Below are 24,994 nucleotides of genomic sequence, written 5' to 3' on the forward strand. Positions count from 1 at the left end.
TCTTAACAGACCCAATGCTTCTTAATCCTATCCTGGCTGCATCATACAAAGTTTATAACTTTTTTATAACTCAACAGATCCTTTCCTTTTTGGAAAATGGAGCTCTCCACGGCTCGCATAAATTGAGCGCCAGGGAAGACTTTGGACACTTGGCTCAGCATTGCTGAATCCTTGAAATCCATGTTGTAGACTTGTGCTGTAGCCTTCTTGATTCTATTTGTGTGTGTTTGGTCCCTTTTGTCTTATGCCGGTCTCTTTGTCAATGGCTCTTATTTGTTTGTGTGTTTGTCTGTCTCTGTGTGTATGTACTGCAATGATTTTGGTGACTCCCTGACTTTTCTTCTAGCACAACCAGCAGGTTGACATGTGGGGTTCAAAGGGAAATTTCTCGACTGTTGGATGGATTACCATGCAACTTGGTGCAGACACTCATGGTATTTGCAAACTTTGGTGCTCCTGATAGTTAATTTCTTAAAATAATTAGGTAAAACTTTTGATTTGTTCAATACTTTGGTTTATCTTTCTAACAGATTGTTTTTCTTTTTCAATGAACACAAGTTCATGTTCATGTTCAGCACACGTCACTAATGAGGAACCATAGGCAGATATCAAACCTTCCATTTATAAGTAAAATCTTTTAAAGAGCGTTTTTTGAACAACTCAACCATTTCTTGTCACTAAACAACAGTTTTGGTACCTTTCAGTCGGGTGTCCGACCACACCAAAGCACTGTGTATTTAATGACCTCCACCTTAACTCAGTGGTAAAATATCAGTCTTAGTATTACTTCAACTCAGCTGCATTTGACACGCTCTTTTGGCCTTTCTGGCTCAGTACTAAACTGGTTTGAATACCACTTAAACAATAGGGACTACTTTGTGTCAATAGGTAATTATGCATCTGAGCATACAAATATGACGTGCACAGTTCCCCAAGGCTCCATTCTGAGGCCTCTTCTGTTTAACATCTATAGGGTTCCACTGGCTCAGATTATGGAAAACAACAAAATAAGTTACCATAGTTATGCGGACGACACACAAATTTACATAACCTTATTGCCAGAGGACTATAGTCCAATACAAAAACTGACTAAGTGCATCAAACAAATAAATAGCTGGATGTGCCAGAACTTTCCGAAATTAAATGAAGGAAAAACTGAGGTGGTTGTTTTTGGAGCAAAAGAGGAACGATTAAAAGTTTGCGCTCTGCTTCACACAACAATGTTAAAAACAACAGACAAAGCCAGAATTCTTGGTGTAGTCATGGACTCTGATCTGAATTTTTACAGCCACATTAAGACAATTACAATGTCAGTTTATTATCACCTTAAGAATATATCAAGAGTTAAAGGACTTATGTCTCAGCAGGATTTGGAAAAACTATGTTTTTATCTTCAGTAGACTTGACTACTGTAACGGCGTCTTTACAGGTCTCCCTAAAAAATCTATCAGCTGCAGCTGATTCAAAACGCTGCTGCTCGAGGGCTCACTAAGAGCAAGAGAGTGGCTCACATCGCTCCAGTTCTGAAGTCTTTACACTGGCTTCCTGTGCCTCAAAGAATTGATTTGCTAGTTTATAAATCACTAAATGGGCCAAAATACTTTTCTGATCTGCCACTACACTATGAACCACCCAGACCTCTCAGGTCATCTGGAACAGGTCTGCTGTCTGTCCCCATAGTCTGAACTAAACAGGGGAAAGCAGCATTTAGTTTCTATGCTCCTCATATCTCGAACAAACTTCCAGAAAAATGCAGATCCGCTGCTACTTTCAGTTCTTTTCAATCATCTGCATCTGACACTGAAGACCTTTCTTTTTGATGTAGCCTTTCTTTAAATGGTTGTTCATTTCTTTAATGTTTAATTTCTTATACTGCACTGTAACTTTTTATTCTTGAGTTTTATCTATTTTTATCTGTTTTTATTTTGTTAAACTGTTTATTCTTGTGTTTTATCTGTTTTTATTTTTAACTGTTTTTGTGTAAAGCACTTTAAATTTTCCTTTTGCTGAAATGTGCTATACACATAAAGCTGCCTTGCCTTGACTGTGTGGAAGAGGCCATAACAAGGTAAAGAAAAACACTTCATAATGTTGTCAGACACTAATAATATCAATCTGGCCCTGTCAGTGACAAAAACAAGCACTTCTATTAGCCATACATTGACATTGGTGCAATATTTATTTGAATCATTAAGTACAATTTCTAGTGGAATCTCCCACAGAGGGTTCAATGTATATGTCATAGCCTAAGCGGGCCAAAAATGCTTTTCTTATTAGGGCAAGTTAAACAATTCTAGTGAGACCTCCCATTTCTAGGAATGCAACTGCATAAATCAAACACTTTGATTTGGCAACTGGCTTCTGAATAACAGCTTAACAGAGTATTGGCATAGCTAAGTGTCTGGTGCTCTAATAAAGAGACTTGACATTGACATTCCCTCACCAAAAATTCCCTCATTTAGAAGTTTTCTGCTGATGGTAGCTGACACTGTCTCAGACAATTGTGGGAAATTGGGCTAAAATGTGATGACTGGAATGGCTATGGTGTAAAAGACAAGCTCTACGTGAGTAAGGCTAACTTTGGCAACATTGCTTCCATTACCTAAAAGTGGGACTGGGCCATTGTTTTCTCTAGAGGTTTGATGTGTGGACAATTCACAGGGTTGTTCTTTGTTTAGCAGTGTTTCTACATCAAATGTTGAAGCCATTTTAAAACTGCAGTACGCATAGTTAATCTCTACTCAATAGAGATGATAAAGTTAGAGCAGAGATGGTGTTGCTTCTTCACTTTTCTCAAAATTTCATTGACCCTAAGCCCAGAGAGTCTGTGGATGCTCTTGTTGAGGTCAACCTTTTTCAGAACACCCATGTAAACGTTTTTAATTTTCATCTCTTTTCAATTTTCATCTCTTCTCAGTCAGTTCTCTTGAAGCTATCTACATGACAGGCAACTGTTTGTAAAGCTGGGTGAAAACATGTTGTCTTGTTTTGACATGTGGTGTCCACTAGGGGTCACTGTTGGAGCCAATTACTTTTATTCGCTGCACAAATGACTGATGTAAAACAGAATTTCTTAAATTTGTCTTATTTGCAGATGACACAAATATTTTTGTAGTGGTGAGGATTTGCACCGACTTCTGGAGTTAATCACATCTGGATTTAGCAAATTTAAAAGATGGTTTGACAGTAATAATAGTAAATAAAGCAACATAAATAACAAAATGTTGTTTGGAATTGTAAGTCAAATAATCAAGTGATCTAGTTTCAAGTTGCACAAATCATGTATGTATGTATGTATGTGTGTGTGTGTGTGTGTGTGTGTGTGTGTGTGTGTGTGTGTGTGTGTGTGTGTGTGTGTGTGTGTGTGGTGATGTATTTTGAGAGACTTGACTACAGTGTCTGTCACATACTGTAAAAGGAACTGAAAAAATAAAGATTTCTTTTTGTTCAATTGGATTTTATTAAACCCATCTTACTCTCTGCGCAGCCGCTCCCCCATTCACTCACACACTGTATGTGTGTATGTACATATATATAATGTATAATATATTATCATTTCATTTACCACATATTTATATATTTCACATTTATCTATTTCACATACAGGTATATTTAAGATAAATGTGAAATATAAATAAGGGGTAAATGAAATAATATTATGAATTTACTGAGTTATGCAAAAGAGGTAGGATAAGTGTATACTTCTTCCAAATCCTTTTCAGACACGTCTATTGTTTACTGAATGTTTTGCTTATTTAACTTAGTAGTACATTTCTTTTATGTTTTGTTTGGTTTATTTTTGATAACTCTGAAATAAAAGTCTTCAGTAATTAATAAATTCAAGACACAACTTAGAGAAGAATTCTTTCCCATTTGATTTCAACTTCCATCACTCAGTAACTCATATCTTGACATCATCTCTTAATCTCAGCAACACACAGCCATACCAGGAAAAATGGACGCCGCAAAACAGCCGGCATAACCCTTTCTCTAATTACCAAATCAACTGACCTGTTTTGGTGTTGGCATACAATATGCTAAATTTTAAGTTGTTGAGAATAACCTAAAAGAAATGACCTTACCTGAACCATTTTTTTTCCATGGGAATGAAGATTACCACGCCTACCTGTAACCTGTGTGTTTTTACTACTTCAGCCACAAACATTTTTTAGGTGAAGGATATGGTTTATTTCCTGCACTGCTAACATTGCAATACTTTTTGTGAAGCTCCTATTAAACTGTTATATGGTCCTTTTTTATTTTTTCATTTTGTGTAAAATTTTAGGGAGGTGATTAAGGTATGTACGTTTATCCAGATGTAAACCAAGTTCATGATACATTTCCCACATACATTACAAAAGAAAGTGCAAGAACGTTCCCGTCTACATGGCTCTCCATGACTCCAACTTTTAACCATCTTGTCACACTTTGGTACCAGGTCCTTCCCCACTTTAGACTGCATTTTACAGAGTGAAACATTTAAGAAAGCCATGATGGGTGAGTAAACAAGTCAAGCACTGTTGGGGCGGCTGTTGTGTCTGTTTCCCTGTCAATACGTTTTTCCTCTTATCATTCATTCCAGACTTCATCAACAGCATCAAGTCCTTCATCAAGTCCTTCATCAAGTCCAAAACAATGTTCAAAGCATTAAAACCTCTATATGGTGTTTTGGTTTGCTCCACAGCGCGATTTGTTTCACGGGTGTTAAATATTGTAAACTATGTAAAATGAACAGGGACAGAAATTAGCTTAGGGTATAAAGTGTCTCACGATTGTTTAATAAATCGATGCAGAGAATTGTGTTTCAAGACAATGGGCCCCATAGCCCTGGCCCCAATACTCCTATCAAAACCACCGAACTGTTGGTCAAACGTAGTGAGCAAGTAATTCCAAAGTTATGTGCTTTATTATTATGGATTCCTTCCTGCAACATAATTTGTAAACCTCACTTGCCTAAGTTGTTCCTTTATTTTAGCTGTGAATCTTTACTTGCACAGTATTGACAGTATCTGTTACATCATTTTGTGTAAGGTGGACTTCACTCTGCTTCAGTAGAGTGATGTACTTTCAGGACTATTCTAGGACCACTTTGCTGAATAAGCCTTCAATAATGGAAAATACAAAGCAGAAATTCCACCATCACAAAGTAGATCTTCATTACTCATACATGCATAGTCAGATGATTAACACAATATCAGCTTTTATCCAAAACCCTAATGCAATTTTTTGGGTGGAATTATGAAAGTATATTAATGGTTTGTACAGGATCCTTTTTTGATCCCTGAAAAACCCATATTTTATATTATATCCCTTTCTTCCGCAGGGTATTTGATCAAATAAATCCAATGATATATAAAGCAGAAATTTAAAAAAATGTCAACCTTAAAAGAAGAAGCAATCAAAGATCTGTGAATAGATCAGAAAAACTATGAGTTACACTAAAACAATGAAATGTGATGATGTTTCTAAAAAACTAAAGATGGCTTGCAGGGTTCAATGTCTTGCTTAAGGGCAATTCAGCTGAAAAATTACTGGTGACAGAAGAAATACAAATAGAAGTTGATCATAAGTTGAAACAGATAGAACGGAAAAAAGTGACAAGCTGAGCCAAAGTCAATTACTTTTTCAGCTGGAGAGAATCACTATGTAACAGAGTTTATGACTACTGATCACTTAAGGTAAGGGCCCTCAACATCAAAAGTGCCATGACCACTTGCAATAGCACTGTCTTTTTATTGATGACTTTATGAGAATGCTAATGCCAAAAAATTAGGGGGCCAAAATCTATTTAAGGGAGAATATGAATAGAAAAACCCCTATCACAAGTTTGAAGTATGAAACAAAGACGCTACAGAATGACTGACCTAATTTGACATATGGAAAATATGCAGTATAGTGCAACTCCATCTAGAAAACCTGTCTGACAGCTGGGTAAGGTGGACTGAATAACTCAAGACATACTTGGGATTGTAAGTGGGACTAGAAGTCAATTGTGATGTTCTTCTGTTGTTTGTGTTAAATGGTATTTATAGTTATTTACTTCTCATTTTATTCTTTATTTTCATCTGTTATGTTGGTTTTTTGATTGAGTTTTTAATATGTTTTTGTTTATTTTGGTAGGCCTGTGTGGGTTATGTTGTACTTGTATGTAAATTATTTTTATTTTTTGTGGATGATCAGTTGGTTTGGTGCTTGTATTTATAGAATGTGGGACAACATATGTTTTTATTACACTTTTATTTCACTATTTCACAGTTTTAATGAACACAACGATGCGTAGAGAAATACATCATATTAACAGGGGACGTGCAACAGTTTACAGTATAGATACTGCAATAGTCCAAGATGTGCATTATCTAACGCTTAACTAAAGAAAATGAACAGGCTAAATAAAAAAGGCAAAGCATACTATGGGCAGAAATATGTGTCACCATAAATTTAATTTCGTTCTTCATCATTCATATTTAAACTTTAACTTCTTAACTTGAATAAGCCTTTTTGAACATAATTTGCATTATATTGCTTGTTTACAACTTGAACAATTGCATTGACAAAGAGTATTTGAATAGCAAAATTGAATTCATTAATTTGTAACTACAGTTTTACTAAAACTGAATTTAAATTCTTAAAACTGAATTCAATTGAATAAAATTAAAAATGAACACATTAAATTCAAATAAAAATGATTAAAATGCAGCTTCTACTCATACATCTCCATTAAAATCTTTGTAACAGAAATTTAGACTTAGGACAACCAACCACTTGAGAGCTGTATACTACATTACCCTAAATACACTGCGAGTGCACTTTACTACGGCAAGCAGGAGGAGGAAATTAAACCTTTGCACATTGTTAGGCGGGTGCTGCTGTTGATCGAAAAACTTTGGTGGAAACGTTAGTTTGTCGTAAGTAAATAATGACAGGGTTTAGTCGTTGTGAAAGTTAAGTGAAACTCCTGAATGCTGTCGTTAGCGGTCTAACGTTAGCTAGGTAACTTATTCTCGCAAAGCTAAAAACAAGCGTAACATTACTTAGCCGCATCTAGCTAGCTAACTTAACTTAACGTCCATTCACTTTCTTTCATCTTTAGGGCACACTTTGCGTGTTATTTCCTAACAGCAGAGTTCCACGCAAACTAGCAGTTAACAATGCAAGACCATGGTAGTCTTGAGAGAAGGAATGTGTCCCGGACTAGATGAGGCTTTAGTCCGTGACCTACGTGCTGCCGATATTAAAACAGGTGAGTGTGTGTTTTGAGGATACTTCATCATCACTCAAAAACCAGACAAGCCGTAACAAGCATGGCTTATTGTTTTTACAGTGGAGGACGTGGTCTCGTCTGACATTGAGGAACTTGCTCAGAGATGCTCTGTATCATATAAGGTATGTATGCCATTAATTCAAATACATATATAGCTCATTCACTGAGGGGAAGGACCCTGAAAACTACAAAACACCGTTGAAAAATCGAGATATTAGCTTTATACATGAAAATAAATAAATGCTTATATGGGCGTGCAGAGCATGTAAAGTGATAAATATAAATATACCAAGTCTAAAAAAAGTAATATATATATATTATATATTATATTATATATAGATAGATAGATAGATAGATGGCAGCCGTAACGAAGCGAATGGGAGATCCCTGAAGACAAACTTTATATCACATTATTTTCTTGCAATGAATCAAATAGCTTTCTTTTGCAGTGTTAAAAACAATTGAAATGAAACAGTGGTAACCCACACTTTTATATACTTGGCATAAACAGTGAAGCGTGGGTGAATTAGGCCCTTATCAAAATGTTTGAAACTTTCACCCACACACATGAGTTTGTCATTGTGGAAGTGGTTTATATTTTGGACTGCGTGATTATAGCCAAAATGATAATCACAATTATTTGGATCAATATTGAGATCATGATTAATTATCACAATTATTTGTTGATTTTAACCAAAACTAATTTTCTTGTCACATAGGCTGTTTAGAACTGTTTTTACATCCATATTGTGCTACATTCCTCTTATATTGAAGTTGTATGTTGTACATACATGCAGCTGCAACACATGTTAATGAAAATTATCTGAAATATTATATATGTACGTATAATAGCCTAGGATATATTTTTAAAAGAAATGTATCTCTTAGAAAGCTCCTTCACTTATTTTCAACTATAACTGATTAAAAGAGCTAGGGATAGAGAAGGAGTGCGATGGACGCTGCTCACAGAGTGACGGCTGACTCATTATGATTGGGTCTAGCACGGGTCGAATGGCGGGTCAGCGGAGTTACACACGTCGTGTATGAAATTTCTGTATCGTCACTACGCATTTTTATGAACTATGATATTGTGGCTATAGGTCACATCTTTTGTCCAGGTCCAGCAGGCTCCATCTCACACGCTCTTATTCTACAAACTGAAGTTAGTTGCATTCAATAAGTTCTTCTGTGTTTTTTGCCGTGGCTGCCGCAATAGCAGAGTTACCAGTGGAAACACTGGTACAATTACAGGTTTGCCTCTCATGCTTAACAACATACAGTTGTGTTAATGGCAATTAAAACTGTGGACAAATGTCAGAAATGTGGACCGGCGCTGTCGCCGCTGTGTCTCTCCATGTTGCTGGGGAGCAGTGTGTGAGTGAATGGGGGAGCGGCTGCGCAGAGAGTAAGATGGGTTTAATAAAATCCAATTGAACAAAAAGAAATCTTTATTTTTTCAGTTCCTTTTACAGTATGTGACAGACACTGTAGTCAAGTCTCTCAAAATACATCACCACACACACACACACACACACACACACACACACACACACACACACAGACACAGGTGACCCATCTCTGTGCATCTTTCCTGCCTGACAGTCAATCACCAGCATTATTAGACCATGATACAAGCATGCTGCATGGTTATTGGCTCACTGACGCTGATGAGATTGAATCCTTAGATAATTAAATTCGGTATGACCCATATCTTGGTGTACTACTGTCTTGTTGGCTATGTATAAAGCTAATTACAACTGTTAGCACAAGTGCCCAAGCAGTTCTCTGGGCGGACAAAGCAGAGAATGGGGGGGGGGGGGTAACATTTTCCCCTTATTACGTAATAAAGAGACAATTCCAGCTCGTCCCATCTGAGCTTTCATTATCTCAAAAGCAGACCAGGATACCCAGTGCTCGGTTTACAACCATCGCCATTTTTACCCCCGGGGGACCATCGGCATATTTATGTTAAAAAAATAAAAAAAACTCAAAGTGACATTTTCATGCCATGGGACCTTTAACAGAAGTCGCATGGTAATATTTGTAAAAATTGATACAATAAGAATAAAAAAATTGTATTTTAAACATAGTTGCATCTGTACAGTATGTAAACAATAGAAAAGTTTCTAGCCATGAGGAAAGTAAAACTAAAAAAATCTCCTTATTGGGTCTGCCACAAAGTCATTCATTCATTCATTATCAGTTTGAACCCACAAAGAAAGGCCAGCTCTTTAAGTTTTAAATCATTTCGCAGTAAAAACCATGAAAAAAGATCGTAGACCAAACTCAGCTCTGACCTTATGGGCAGATAACAGGAATCTATTATTTTTTTAGATCATAAATAGTGTTTCCACCAAACGTTTTTAGAGATATAAGAGTGCAAAAATAAGGAAAGTGACCCAGAACGACCTTCTAGATACTCTATTGGTGAATAATTGTGTGTGTGTGGAAAGGGCACGGAAGTCAACCCAAGCTTTCTTGGGTTTACTTCAAAAAATCGTTGTCGAACTGTCTGTCTGTACATTCAGTTTTTTGTAACCCCATGAGGAACTTTAGGAAAGTGTGAAATACGGCCTTCGTCCTCTTATCAAGTTGCATGTTATTTTTTTGTTGGCTACATGTAATTCAACCTTTGACTCTAGATTCCCCCCCCCCTCAACAATTGCATATTATAAGAGTTAAGTACCACCTTGATCAAGACGATGAAAGTGTTAGAAGAGATCTTGAAAGTTTCTTTTCACCCAAGAAATCCTTCCATTTTTGGAATAGTCTTTTTTTCCATCATGGCCTGCAGCTGGTTCATGTCATCGCCATGGCAAGGCTAGACTTCCTGACCAGCTTGTTCAGCCTGCAGGCATCCCCTGAGCTGATAACCAGCATCCCTCTGGTCCGTCAGACTCCTGCTGTTGATTTGAGTCATTGTTGTTACAATGGCTAGGAGGTCAATGCTAGGTCATCTGCACTGACACGTTCATCTGACTAAAGCAGCCTGCAACACATACATTAATTAAAGTTGGTTATGGCAAGGTGTCTATGTAAAGACACACCCATTGTTTAGCTTATATCCCAAATTGGGGCGCCAACATTCCCACTAATTGAGACCCAACACATTTGCCTTATTTTCCCTAAATACATTTCTGCTGTTGGACATAATTTCTGGACGGGCCTACAGCAAACAGCAGTAAGTGCTCTTTCTCTGATCTGTTTTCATAAAAAGCTTCACAACCCAGCCTGTTTACTGAACAATGGGTTTTCATGCAGTAAGCTGATGTCATGTTGGAACATCCAGTGGGATGTTCTACTGTAGTGTGGTAGGTAGCAGGTTCCAACATCAAATATGTTATACTTCTGCTCTCAAGCTAATTAATTTTTTTAATTAATTTTTTTTAATTTTTTGTATACATTTTTAATAATTCAAAATGAGACAATCACATGTATTTATTGAAAACAGAAATCCAAAGATCTCATTTGGTGATAGCTGAGCAAAAGTCCTGATGTGATTGGTCTTTTTCCGCTATTGTTGTAGAGTGGAGGAATGTTTATTCAATTGCCTCAGGCGGTCATGCTGCGTGTACTCATGCTCAAGTAGGGGATCTTTAACTTTTGAGTTTTGGGGCAGTGTTATTGTGAGAGGGATATGACAAGTGGACGTAACTTAGCGACCACGGAGTCTCAGATTGATAGCCTGATTAATCTGCCCACAGGCGGCCAATTGCAGGACGTGGCGGCGGTTCTTGGCAGCTTTGCCATATATGATTAACCACAGCAGGTTAGAGTGATAGCAATACTCATCCATTATTAAATGTGGAGGCAAACTAAATTATCCAGACTCACCTCTGACCCATGAGATCACCCTGATAGCTACTGTGACCCACAAACCAACGGTCAAGTGCAGTTTTATGTGATGGGAGGGGTTGGCTGGACGCCCCATATCAAATTTTATTGGATGCATTTATGTGTGTGCCTTGGAGTACAAAATGAATCATCAAAATATTAACAGTCTACAGAAGAAAAGATTGTGATTTGTATACTAACATTCTCAGAAAAGCTTTTTTTATGAGACATATACCAACAGATAGGTTTGTAGGTGATTTTAGTTTGCACATTCATTTTAGCAACTAACAAATACTATCTAAGTCTATCAATCTATTAGTTGTTTTGTCTATAAAGAGCAGGAGAAAATGTTGATTAGTGTTTTCCAAAGACCAAGATCAAATGTCTTGTTTTGTCCACAACTCAAAGATATTCAGTTTACTGTCACAAAGAATCAAAGAATCTAGAACATATTCACATCAACAAAACTGGATTAAGAGAATTTTTACTTTTTTATATAAGAATGTACTATACTATACGATAGTCAAAACAGGTGGCGATTAATCTAATAGTTAATGAATAATTGATTAATCTTTGCAGCTCTTGTTAATGTTGGAAAACTTATGCTTTAAAGGCTGTTGTATCAGCATCAGTATGCAAGGTGATTTATTATTATGTGGTCAGTAAAAATCCAGTCACATAATGACTGCTGTTCTTCTGTATGCCATCACCGTGTGGGATCTAGAGTTTTTGCTAGGCGGAGATGTTTTGGATATCTCTCCCTAATATGTGAAAAAGCAGGACTCCGTTATAATTAACTAAATTATGCATAATTGTCATATGTGCTTGTTTGTGTTAGGACTGCTTATTGTTTAAAAAATAATGATACGAGTACCAATACCAGTACCCTTAAAGTAATTCTGATACAAATAGAGTACATCATTTGATACATTTTTTTTCAACTTCATTCTATACCCATCATGTAAATCGAAGCATCTTGGCATGCTTAAATTGCAACTTCGTCAAAAAGTTGAACTTCGCCACACCACGGGCTGTGTGGGTTGTGGTTGCTGCCAAATTGGGCACACATTGTAAATCAAATGCTTGTGATGATTGGCTGCAAGCAAATCCATACAAATAAGTTTATCGGGAGGGTTTGGTTGTCTCAGCTGAACAGGGATCTTTGGCATTTTTTTTATATCTTTCGACTTTTAATCTACAAAACAAAAGATAACCATGTTAAATAATAACAAAGTAATTGTTAATCCTAGCATCGCACTGGACCATTGCAGTTGAATACCTAAAACTAAGCATTACTAGCATTGATATGGATCAGAACCTGCCCTAAGTTCTTGACATGCTCTCCAGAATGTGATTAAATTCCCTAATTCTAATCTTATATGGTGTTGATGTGTACATTTTTGTAAATTACCTGCTGACGCCACTTAAATGCAAAGTGGCCCATTGTAATTTCAGTAATCGAATATCAACCAACTCTGAGCAGACAGTGTGGCTATTATTACATAATTTAAGAAAAACAAGACAACATTTTGCTTTGCGATTATAATCACAGTAGCCCAATTGAGCGGAAAACTACCCGATCAGGCAATGCTAGCTGAGGTAGATCAGGACATGGCTTATCCATGCAGCAGTGTGTGAGCCTCATATGCTGTAATTATTGTATTTCAGGCTCTATTTGCCATCCGCCGAGTGCTGCTGGCCCAACACACAGCATTCCCTGTGTCAGGCGCTGATCTGTATGAAGAACTATTGAGCTCAACAGCCATCCTCTCCACTGGAAATCCCAGGTAAAGACAATTCTGCACACACAGTAGAGCACACTGTTTTGTCTTTCGAGGACTGGGATTTAACGGTGGGCTGAGTGCCACAAGAGCTTAATGGAAGATTTACCTCAACAACAAAATATGTATTTCTAAGGACAGTTCCCCAAATATTAAGCTAAAAGCCATTTCCCCAGTGTTCAGTTTAGAGGCAGAAGTGATTTTGTGGTGATGCTTGTTTGATTATGTTGTTGCTTCTTCATCTGGGCCAACGGATATTGTTTTAGATTAAAGTGTTTGATTTGTTAAGTGGTTGTAGTTGTGGTATTTTGAAAATCAAAAGACATCATTTGTCTGCTGCACCTAATTATTTGTGCTTAAACTACTATTGTTGTTGCAAGGTATGCATTTAAGTCATTTGCCGGTCTTATTATGTCTGCAATTTTTGTTCTTCAGCTTTGCAGACCAGCACAGACTGTCCGCAATCACAGGATAACATTCAAAATCAATAGTATTGTCCATCACAAGATTTTTTGTAACCAGATTCCTCTGCGTCTGTCCAATTTATCAAACTAAAATCTTTTCAGTGGTGTTAAAATCAAATTGGTATTGAACTGTGCCAGTAAAATATGCATCTGGAGTATGGTAACTGTAAAAATACAGCAGAGCAATAGAGTGTTTTAGAAATGGTTGGTGTTTTACATTTTTGTAGCTAGAGCCAACTTCTTAGCTTGTTTTTCAATTTGGCTTGTGAACGCAGCCTAAAGTGGCTTTGATATATCAGCTGCATTAACTGGCCTCTAGCTTGACTACTTTCCACACAAACAAAACCCAAGTCCTTTAAAACATTTTCAGGGACATCGAAAAATCAAAATTTAATGATTTGAAAGAAACCGAAGAATCCCACTGCTCCCTGCATGGCGTTATATTTCAGCACAACTTAGAGAGTTAACTTGCAAAAGTGAGACACAGCATTCGAAGGTTTGCACAGAGATGAGTGCTGGCATCAAGATTCAGCTATCTGTATGCAGTCATAGCACAAAGTGTAGGACATAAATTCTCCACTTTTTGAAGGGAAATATTCTTTAGCCAGCACACAGACTGCCCTGGACGAATCTGTGAAATGGGCCACATGGCATAATTTATAGGATGGTACCTTATCTACAGTTAAACTAGCTGTTTCGGCACAATTAATGACCACAGTTGTTTTTTTTCTCTCCATTGCTCCTTTTAAATGGTTTTCATAAATTAGTTAGTGCTTTGGATTACTGATATGAAACTGAATCAGCCATGTAAGTAAAGGCAGTGGGATTTGTGTGCCTCGGCTGCGCTCTACTGGTGAAAAGACGAATTGATGAATGATGCTTTTTGCTGTCCATGGTGTCACAGTTTGTACAGTCAGTAAGGTGTGGGGTTTATGCAGAGACAGAGGAAATATACACTTAGTTTACGGTTTATTAGGTATGCCTAGCTAAAACTAATGCAGTCTAATACACCATCCCTGTAAAAGCAGCACCTTTTAAAAGTCGTAGGGGTTCAGTTTTTGTTAAAACTGTTTTTTTAGGGGGTGTGTTGTGATTGTATTGAGTTTGAGAAGTGTTTCTAGTATTTAGTATCCTGTGAACAAAATATTAGAAATAGGCAGTAAAGTGCAGCCCAAACTAAAACCTCCAAAATGACCATAAGTTGGAATTAACACCTAAACAGGTTCAACAAAACCTAAACATCATAAATGTCATGAAGGAAGGGTTTATTGCAGGGCTGTTTTAAGTAGACTGCATTAGTTTTAGCTAGGTTTCCCTAATAAACTGGCAACTGAGTGTATGATATGTAAAGGATTTTGTAGAGTAGACGAGAGAATGCAATGTGCCAAATATATCCTGCTTTGCTCGGTAGCTAATGCGGAGTGTGAAACTAGTTTTCGGCTGATCGGCCGCATAGACAGAAGAAAGATCTTGCAAGTATTTGCGTCAGAATCAGTGAACTGGAATGAAAGTATTTTACAGCTTTGTCTGAGAGAACCCTGCCTGAATGAAATGAGGCACATATTTGAGTCTTCATCATACTCCATGAAGATGGCCACATACAGACTTTTTCTTGGCGCCCTTAAGGCTGTAAGCACTGCTCGGACTTCTCTTCAGCTTTAAATCACATCTGTTGCTGGACACCTTTTGGCATATTAATTTAATTTCTGTTCAGTGAATGGAAGTCTTGAACCCAGAGAGGGATGCATAGAAGAGACATATAGCTTTTAAGTGTGTGGTTATTTCAAACAAGTATGTAAAAGTCAAAGAGCTATAAAAAAAAAAGTATTATAGCATGATAAAATAACCGAATGCGTTGGTGAACCTTTATACTTAATTCTTCATCTGTTTAGTAACAGTGTGTAGGGGAATCTTCCTTGGACTATCAGATTGTTTAATCTTTAACTAATTACAGCTGAACTGTATTGCTATTATATAGCTGTCTCCTACTAAACAAACCTAATCAGTATTACAGCTGATGTGGTGATTTGTCATACTAATAGGATGGAGGATAAGGTCTGATAATGGTTTATAGCTTTCATCAGTTTGTGTATCATGTAGCCTACATCATGTTTTGTCAACACTTTGTAATACAATGACATGCATAGGCTAATGCAAAGATCTTTGGGTGTGATCAAGGGATGAGATTCATCCTCGAAAATTGCAAAGGTTGTCTTCCGTCAAAGCCTTCTAACAAAGAATTCCCATAAGAAATTATGAATCTGTGGCTTTTGAAGGACAATCACTTTCAGCCTCCTGAGTCCATACAAGAACACTACCTAGTGCTTCATCAACAGTACAACCCTCTTTGCCCCATTCTCAGAGAAGGCAGGAATAATGCAATTATGTCCCTTCCCACCAGTTCTCCTCTTCACAATCATACTGTGGGGGGTGAGAACCCCTATAAACCAGCCACAGGCTTCCAGTGATGCTTAACCTTCAGGCTGAAGGACTTTGGCTGTATAGATTTAACTACATGGCTGTCACATTCATCATCGCACGTGCAGCCAAAGATGATGAGATTCCACAAGCTACACAGATCATTGAACTTGACATAGACAAATCTAAGCACTCCAGTGTTGAATGAACATATGGTATAACAACAAACACTAACGTGGTAATGATCAAAATGTAAGTGCAAAAGTAGTCTGGATCAACAGAAATACATTTCCAGGATAATTGCTTGACATACATTCCGGATGTCCATCTGGTGCTGCTCTGTGTGTGTTACCATTCTAAAAATGCTTTCGTTTTTCAGGTTTTAAACAAAATTTGGATTGTGCAATAAGGCAGGCTTTCTTGGTTCTTTCCAGGAATAATGGTAAAGATTTACAAAGAATATGTTTACTTTATTCATAGTGCTTTCAAACTTTGTGCAAATGTTTTTTATTGAAAACACCTTTGCCATATAGCCTACTGTAGTGTTCAATTTCACACATAACATTCACACTTGGAGCAAATAATCTCTCACACAATGTAACATTGTTAATCAATAAATGCTCTGACAAGGGGGGGAGAGTTGGCTGGATAGATCAGACTGGACGTGCTGCGATGATAGCTCAGCTCACAACAACAAAACGCACAGATCACACTTGTCAATGGAACCGTTTGGCAACTTTTAAAAAGTACTTTCCATACAGAATCTTACTGGCATCCATTTTGGTGTCTTGCTCTGGCCGTCCACTCAAAACATAATGTTACTACTCATTGGCCGGCTCGTAAGCCCATAATATTGTACGCCCCCATAATATTGTACGTTGATGGCGTTTCTTTTGTGCAAATGTTCCACCAAAACAAGTTCCTTCCCGAGACCATTTTGCAGAGCCACCGTTGCTGCGTCCTAGGCTTAGCACCTCCCGAGATGATTGTACTTGGTTAAAAAAAAAAAAATCAGGCACCTAAAAGAGGAAATACGAAGTAGAAAATCTATCTCTTGAAGCCATTGCTAACACATTGTGAGGAAAAGCTTACTTATGTATTTATTTTAGCTCTGATCTATGTAGTACTCCACACCTGCAATAATTTGAACAGGCATTATGTTGTTGTTGCTTCTTCAGTATTCAATCAACTCTAAAGGCTACAGCAGCTTTCCAAGCATAGATATTGAAGCATTTATTGCTATTGTATTTTAAGCCAAAGCTGTGGACAGCTTGGAAGACTGAACATGCTGTAAACCTGACACCATGACCCAGTTTGCACTTGCTTGGCAGTACTATTGTTCTCAAAATGAAATCTAATTGGTAAAGTAAGGTAAAGGGAGCACAGGAATGTTATTGGCTGTTGACGACTGATTGTTTAACGTTTAACCATGGCCTGCTTTTAACCTCTGTTCACTTAACTCAGTAGGAAATGAGTTATTACTAAAGTGTATTGCTGTGTGAACACATGAAAAACAACAGATTCCCTTACAGCCAAAGCACACCGGGCGCGTAAGCGTCGCCTATAGCAGTGTAGAGCAGCTATTTTTATTTCTGCGCCCATGTCATACAGTCTGACCTTCCATCTCCTCTAGTTTGTGCTGGAGATGCAAGCGTATTTTTTAAGCTAGGCAGGTGATCACATACAGGAAGAACACAGTGAATAAAGATTAAGTATCTATCTCAGAATGTTTCTGCCTGATTCAGAAGTTGTAGCTTGTACAGCTGGCAGGACAGTGCCTTGTAACTGCCCTTGGAAGAAATAGCTAAATTAATAAAACATGGATGATGAAATAGGAATTAATGGTAAGTTAGGAATAGAGTGGTAGTGGATTGAACATAAGATCCATTTGTTGGTGGTGGCCTAATGGTTAAGACGCATACCATATACTGTGAGTGCAACACTCTGGTTTGACTGCCGTTGCAGCACTTTTTCTCTTCCATTATTTAGATATTAGGAATACACAGAAAATGTCTTTTTACCTTATGGTGGTCACTTTATTACAACCGCACATTACATTTCACTTTGTTTGAAATTTAAATTGGCTCTAAAGATCTTTAGTGGATACACCCATTATACTTGCAAATAACAAACACTCTTTATTTTTTATTTTTCAGTTCCTTTACACCTGTGACATGTGACGCACACTGTAGTCAGGCCTCGAAATAACAAAACACACACACACTGACACAACTAAAAAAGGAATTGTAATGCCAGGCCCTTTTTGTTCTTAAGACGATTAGAAGAAGATTATTGAAAAGCAAACTATTTGTTATTTAATTTAAAAAACGAGGGCAGTGGCTAAGCTTGATAAGATGCAATGAAACAACTGAAATTAGGAATTGGACAAACATCTTACGAATAGTCTGGAACCTAATGCAAGCTCTGTTTATATTGTATTCACCCAACTGCAGTTTTTGTTGGCTCTACAGATGTACATGGCCCTAATAGTTTATTACAATGGATGACAGATGTGAGTAATGTAGTGCACCTTGTTTCTTGCAGCTTAGATAAACTGCTGGATTCAGGCTTGTATACTGGAGAGATAACAGAGCTGTCAGGAGGCCCAGGAAGTGGCAAATCTCAGGTGAACATTTCCTACCTTCCCTCTCCATCACTGATAATTTCAACCTCATAAATTCCTGCTTTTCAGATTCCCCTTTTCTCATATAGAATAAGAAATTTTACACAGGCTGAAATAATACTATGGCTAACCCAAATTACCCGTGCCACCAACTATTCCCTGAACGCTTTTCATGTCTTATAGGTGTGCTTCGGTGTGGCAGTGCACATTTCTTACCAGCTGAAACAGAGTGTAATATTTCTCGATACGACAGGAGGGCTGACTGCCAGTCGCTTGCTTCAAATGCTCCAAGCTGAAACAAGTAGCACAGAAGAGCAGGTGAGTTGACAGGGATGAGTTTCAAGCTAATAATACATGATGTATAATATAAGACAACATGAAACAAACATGTCATTTTACAGATGGAAGCTCTTCAGAGGATCCATATCTTCCGTTTGTTTAACATTTTCTCTTTACTCGACTGTCTGTACAGTCTTCGCGGTGGTGGGCTTCAGCAGGTTTGTTTGTAGTTACTTTTTTTCCCCTTCTTCTTAAAATATACCAACCATCCTTTTGTAGCAAGGGAATCTTTAAGGAAGACGATCAACTTTTCTGCAATCTAATTTTGTCCCATTTTGTATTAGGCGTCTATTGGCGGTGGCTCTGTCAAGGCAGTGATCGTAGACTCTGTGTCAGCTGTTATCTCTCCTCTACTGGGAGGCAAACAAAATGAAGGTGATATCTCTTTCTGCAAGTCCATCATAGTGCATGGTACCTGAGGCTGTGTATACACCTGAGCCTGTTAACTTCAAATGTCTGTAAAGTAAACATCAAAACATGGTTCTCACATATTTGGAAAGCATAACATCTGAGTTAGTTCCAGTAATGGTAAAGTGTGAGAAAGAAAATCATAATTGTTTGTACAGTCACAGTAAACCCTAAACCATCACATTTAAAGTAAAAACCTAAATTTTCTAATATCAGTTATAAATAGAGCTGTTTTCCACAACCTTGAAGCTTAATTCTTGAATACTTTTGACTCTCAAAAGGTGTCTGACCTCTTGAGAGTCAAAATAATTAGTTATTAATCCAAGTGAATTCTTTCAAATTTATTGTTAACTTTTAGTTCATAGAAAGCTCCAAAACTTGGATCTGATTTAAGTAATCACTCACTACAACAGGGTTCAACAAGTGATTTAAAATAAACCTACCATGTGCCATTGGGAAAAGACATTACAAGGTCTGAAAATGTAATTAAATCTCTGGAAACATCAAGTTTCCAAAACTTCCTAATTCATGTATTCAGTATTCTGTGGCTATAGACACTTTAAGCAAACAATACCGGTCTATGTACAGTATACCAAGTCAAGAATAAATTACTGCCTGACCCACTTCAGCTTGAGCTTTGAAAAGTTTGTTATGAGAAAGATACAGTTAATTTCCCTGGAAGCAGTTACTTGTTCTCCACACCTGAGCAAGTCTAGTTGAATAGAAACAAAAAACAAATGAAACAAAAGGGCTAAAAACAGCCAATATAACATTGTATTGTACAGACTATTTTGTCAAATTGTTGGTTAAAGACCGAGGATTAGCTTAGTTCAGTAAATTCATTTGGTTACACTTTACTTGAAGGTGTCTAAATAAGAGTGATGTAACGCTGTCATGGACATCTCATAAAACCTTATGAACAAGTCATCATGCGTATATGACATAACGCTTCTTTTAATAAGTGTCATTTGGTCTTGTCATTACAAGTTGAGGTTAGGGTTCACGTGTCATGACTGTGTCATGTCATTCTTATGTAGATACCTCCAGGTAAAGTGTTACCGGTTATTTTTTAGTTGGGGAATGCTGAGATAAAGTAGTTGCATCATGAATGAATTTGTACACTCTGAACATGTCGTAAACACAACAGCTTTCTCAGCAGATAGTTTGTGGGTGGTTTGATAACTGACAACCCCTTTATTTTGATTAAAATGTAGCAGAATTCTGATTGGTGCACCAAAGTATATGACATCACCTAGTTCCAACTCAGCCTTGCCCACTTTTAAGGGATCACCAAAGTAATTATAATTTCTCCTGTGTAGTCAAAGACATTTTTACCAAATTTCCCGGCAATCCCTCCAATACTTTCATTCAAGACTTACATTGTGGGCTGACCAACATTGCAATCCCTAGAGCTCTGCCACCAGCGTGGCTATCAACAAAATTAGTCAACCATAAGAATATTAACGACTGTAAATGTCACAACAATAATATCTGTTGCCTTGGTTACTGTTGAATTGCTTGGAAAGTACCATGGAAAGACATTGTGTATTCTCTTACAACTTACTGTGCCTCCAGGCATGTCCTTGATGATACAAGTGGCAGGAGTTCTCAAGACATTGGCAAAGGACTTCAATGTTGCTGCTTTGGTAAGGATGACACAGTCCTTGAAGTGTGCTACTCTGAATGTAAGCTGCACTTCCACTGTCAATCTAAACTCTCCACAAACCCTTTTACATTTCCTCTTGTTATTGCTTTGAGACCTGAAATGAAAAGGAAACTCTTTTTTTTTTTTTTTTTTTTTTAAGTATACCTTTTGTATGGGTAAGAACTAAATCAAGCTAAAACCAAAAGGTTACTCATTTCTGAAATTAAATGTGTAAAAGAAAGAAATCAATTTGTTAGTTCAGGTTATAAATATGTAAAATATGAACTATCACATTAAAAAGCATACAGCGAAGAAAATATGCCTTCAACCCAAATCATAGTTATTTAAAGTGAAAGTTCTAGTGAAAGTTCTAAAGCTTGTATTATCTCTTGTGAGCTATACTAAACCAAAAAAAAACATTGTTAAGAAATTGTTTGATAATCCCCCAAGACAAAAATGAAAATGTCTAACATGATGGTGTCTGGGCCTGCAGGTTACAAACCATGTTACGAGGAGTGGCAGCGGGGAGGTGCAGCCGGGCCTCGGCGTGTCGTGGAGTCCCATCCCCAGAACCAGGATCCTGCTGGAGCGAGTAGAGAGGGTTGCGCCTGTCAGCCACTCAAGCATGCGCTCTGCAACGCTGATCAAGTCTTCCAGACAGGTACTACAGGCTGCATTGACTCACTCATCATCCAGCTAAGTATGGATTCTGTCAAAGGGGTTTCGTTGAAAGGCAAATGTTAAAACGGCTCATTAAAATGGAGACTTTGAAGTTATGTTTGCGCTTGTAAAAAAATGTCTGTTGTGACAAAGCTCTTTATTTCCATTTGAAAGCAGCTTCCAGCAAGATTTTCTTCTTTTTTTTTTTCTCAAGAAAACCATACCTGTCTTATTCAAAATCACAAATACAGGCTGGGATGTAGAACAGCCTTATTCCGTTGATTTAGATCCCTGACTCTTGGCTGTTTACCCGACAGCAATTTTAAGATAAGATACACTTTTATTGATCCCCATTGGGGGAATTTGGTTGTTGCAGAAACAACAGAAATAAATAATAAGAGGTACATAAACAAAAATAGAACCGCATAAATATAAACTATACAAGATTATTTGGAGAAAAAAGACATGTAAAAGTGACAGTGGTGTGATTAATGGCAGCAGAGTCAACGGCTCTATGTAAATTGTACAGCAGGCTGATATGAAATGGTTAGGTAATGGATCTCAGTATTTCTTTATTAATGGAAAAGCATACTGTGCAAGAGTCTAACATATTAACATAATGTAGTTTTATATGGTACAATTTTGATATAGTGATTTAAAAGAGTATAAATAACGTGGTCTGTAGTAATGTAATATAGAATACCATAATATATTGTATAGTACACCAGTATAACAGCAAGTGGTGGAAGTATAGGATATAGTGCAAAATATCACAAGGTTATAAGTATAGTGCAACAATATAACGTAGTATATAGTATAACTTTGTGAAAGATATAACAGCAATATAACATGAAATAGAATATCAATATAATATAATGTATCATATGGTATAGTATAATACAGTTTATAACAAGAATATATCAACAGTATTGTTGCTTATAAAAAGTTCTACAATCTTTCATTACTTTTTTCTCCTTTCATAAATGATTATCCACAAAGGCATTAATTATACATTTTCTGTTTTGGAGATACAAATACAATTCTGTCAGACAATACAAAAAGCACTTTGACAAAGAACATCCAGAAGGATCATAGCCAAAATGAATGTTTTATATTGCAGCCAAGTTGTTTCTCTTCAAATAAAAGTAAATCAACACTGTAATCTGCTCAACTTCCTAGCCTTGTTACATCCAAGCCGAGTTTGACTTGCAGTGGTGGAGTTGCTCTAAAGAAGCATCATCAGGAAAGAGGAAACTGGATGAGACTGATTCCTGATGACAGCCGACTAAAAAACCCCTGACCTAAGGTACATAGATGTTTCTGGACCAAGTTTGCAAAAACAATTGTATCTTTGAAGTTTCTTTCTTTTCCCTCCTTGATACAACAAAGCGATATATACATGTTTGAATGATTGCTGAACTTTATTCAAATAAAAAAAAAAATGTTGCTACAATCATTAGCTCACTGGTTTGCAACTTTCATTAAAAGGATGGATAATGACATTAAAACTGGCCCATTGTGATCATGATACTGGCAGTATGCTCTTTTTGTTGATGTTTATCCAGCCCCCTGCCGCAGCATTGAACATTTCATGGGGTTTTCTTTATGTGTGAGAGCCTTTTCCGGTTAAGGTACATCAACACATTCAGATATTTAACTAAACCGCCTCATAGCCTAAAGTAACCCGGGGACAGAAAGGCAAGTCGGAATTATCGTTGAAAACCATTCAGATGCAGGGGGCGTCAGTAAAAACCTTTCAAAGAGTCTTTGGATTTAGATTGAAAGTGAAATGTATATAGTTAAGAGGAACAATTTTATAAAATACTATGCTAGGAATTTTTTACAACATGCTATACTATGACGTTTTTATGACATACTATATTATGACTTTTTAATGGGATTTTTATTAAATAATATAATATGACTTTATAACATTTTTATGATAAACTATGAATTTTTATGACATAGTATAGTATGACTTTTGTTTTTTAAGATCATTTTTGGGTTTATTATATCCAAAGGACAGATGAAGACATGAAAAAAGAGAGAGAAATACACACACCTGCAGCAAAAATGCTGCAAGTCGGAGTTGAACCTTTACTATGAATTTTTAAAACTTAAGACTTTTTACGGCATATTATACTATCATTTTTTTAATCACTTTTTAAGTCATACTATGACTATTTTTTTCATATTATAACATAATATACTATGACTTCTTTATGTCATACTATGACTTTTTTATGACATACTATACTTTGACTTTTTTTTTTCATTTTACGACATACTATACTATGACTTTTTATGACATGCTGTATCACTTTTTTTTTGACTTCTTACGACATACTATACTATGACCTTTTTTACATTTCAAGATATACTATGACTTTTAAAACATACTATAGTATGACTTTTACTTTTTACCACATAACATGACTTTATTGCTTTTTATGTCAGACTACATCATTCTTCACTATATACTGTGACTTTTTTTCATTTTATGACAAACTATACTATTACTTTTTTATCACTTTTTACAATATACTTTAATATGACTTTTCATGACTTACTATATACTGTGACTTTTTACATCATACTATGACTTTTCTTTTTACTTTTCATGACATACTATGAACTGTGGCTTTTTTTACGTTATACTATACTATGACTTTTCACAACATACAAGAATTTTCATGACATACTATGACTATTTTATCACTTTTTACGACATACTGTACTATGACTTTTAATAACATACTATATACTGTGGCTTTTTTAACTTTGTACGTCATACTTTACTATAACTTATTTTACATTTCATGACCAGCTATATTAAGACTTTTTTTTTCATTTTACAACATACTATACTCTGACTTTTTTATCACTTTTTACAATATACTGTACTATGACTTTTCTTTGTCATACTATACTATGACTTCACATTTCACAACATACTATACTATGACTTTTCACAACATACAAGACTTTTCATGACATACTATACTAGGACTTATTTTACATTTCACAACCAACTATACTAAGACTTTTTTTTTTATCACTTTTTACGACATACTGTACTATGACCTTTCATGACTTACTATAAACTGACTTTTTTACTTTTTACGTCATACTATACTATGACTTTTCTTTTTACTTTTTTTTTATATTTTACGAGATACTATGAACTATGACTTTTCATGACATACTATACTATGACTATTTTATCACTTTTTACGACATACTGTACTAAGACTTTTAATGACATACCATATACTGTGGCTTTTTTGACTTTTTACATCATACTATACTATAACTTATTTTACATTTCACGACCAACTATACTAAGACTTTTTTTTCATTTTATGACATACTATACTATGACTTTTTTATCACTTTTTACAATATACTGTACTATGACTTTTCATGACTTACTATGTACTGTGACTTTTTTTACTTTTTACGTCATACTATACTATAACTTTTCTTTTTACGTCATACTATACTATGACTTCACATTTCACAACATACTATACTCTGACTTTTTAATCACTTTTTACGACA

General features: G+C 36.3%; 1 protein-coding gene across 2 annotated transcripts in view; it reads left to right on the forward strand.

Annotated features, from left to right (window-relative positions):
* The first annotated feature begins 6,795 nt into the window (after positions 1 to 6,795).
* The window catches only part of rad51d (RAD51 paralog D), a 21,074-nt gene continuing 2,875 nt past the window's right edge, over positions 6,796 to 24,994 (forward strand). The window contains exons 1-11 of one of the 2 annotated variants that reach the window (XM_034890495.1): positions 6,796 to 6,905; positions 7,091 to 7,240; positions 7,322 to 7,383; positions 12,764 to 12,882; positions 18,303 to 18,384; positions 18,565 to 18,699; positions 18,783 to 18,878; positions 19,005 to 19,095; positions 20,704 to 20,774; positions 21,267 to 21,434; positions 22,613 to 22,739. In XM_034890495.1, coding sequence (XP_034746386.1) covers positions 7,159 to 7,240; positions 7,322 to 7,383; positions 12,764 to 12,882; positions 18,303 to 18,384; positions 18,565 to 18,699; positions 18,783 to 18,878; positions 19,005 to 19,095; positions 20,704 to 20,774; positions 21,267 to 21,434; positions 22,613 to 22,708 — 1,002 coding nt within the window. In that variant the 5' untranslated portion in view covers positions 6,796 to 6,905; positions 7,091 to 7,158 and the 3' untranslated portion in view covers positions 22,709 to 22,739. Of the gene's footprint in view, positions 7,241 to 7,321; positions 7,384 to 12,763; positions 12,883 to 18,302; positions 18,385 to 18,564; positions 18,700 to 18,782; positions 18,879 to 19,004; positions 19,096 to 20,703; positions 20,775 to 21,266; positions 21,435 to 22,612; positions 22,740 to 24,994 lie in introns of both variants that reach the window. The other variant, XM_034890496.1, reaches the window with a different exon arrangement.

Source organism: Etheostoma cragini, chromosome 13 (genome assembly GCF_013103735.1).
Source record: "Etheostoma cragini isolate CJK2018 chromosome 13, CSU_Ecrag_1.0, whole genome shotgun sequence".
Classification (NCBI taxonomy): domain Eukaryota; kingdom Metazoa; phylum Chordata; class Actinopteri; order Perciformes; family Percidae; genus Etheostoma; species Etheostoma cragini.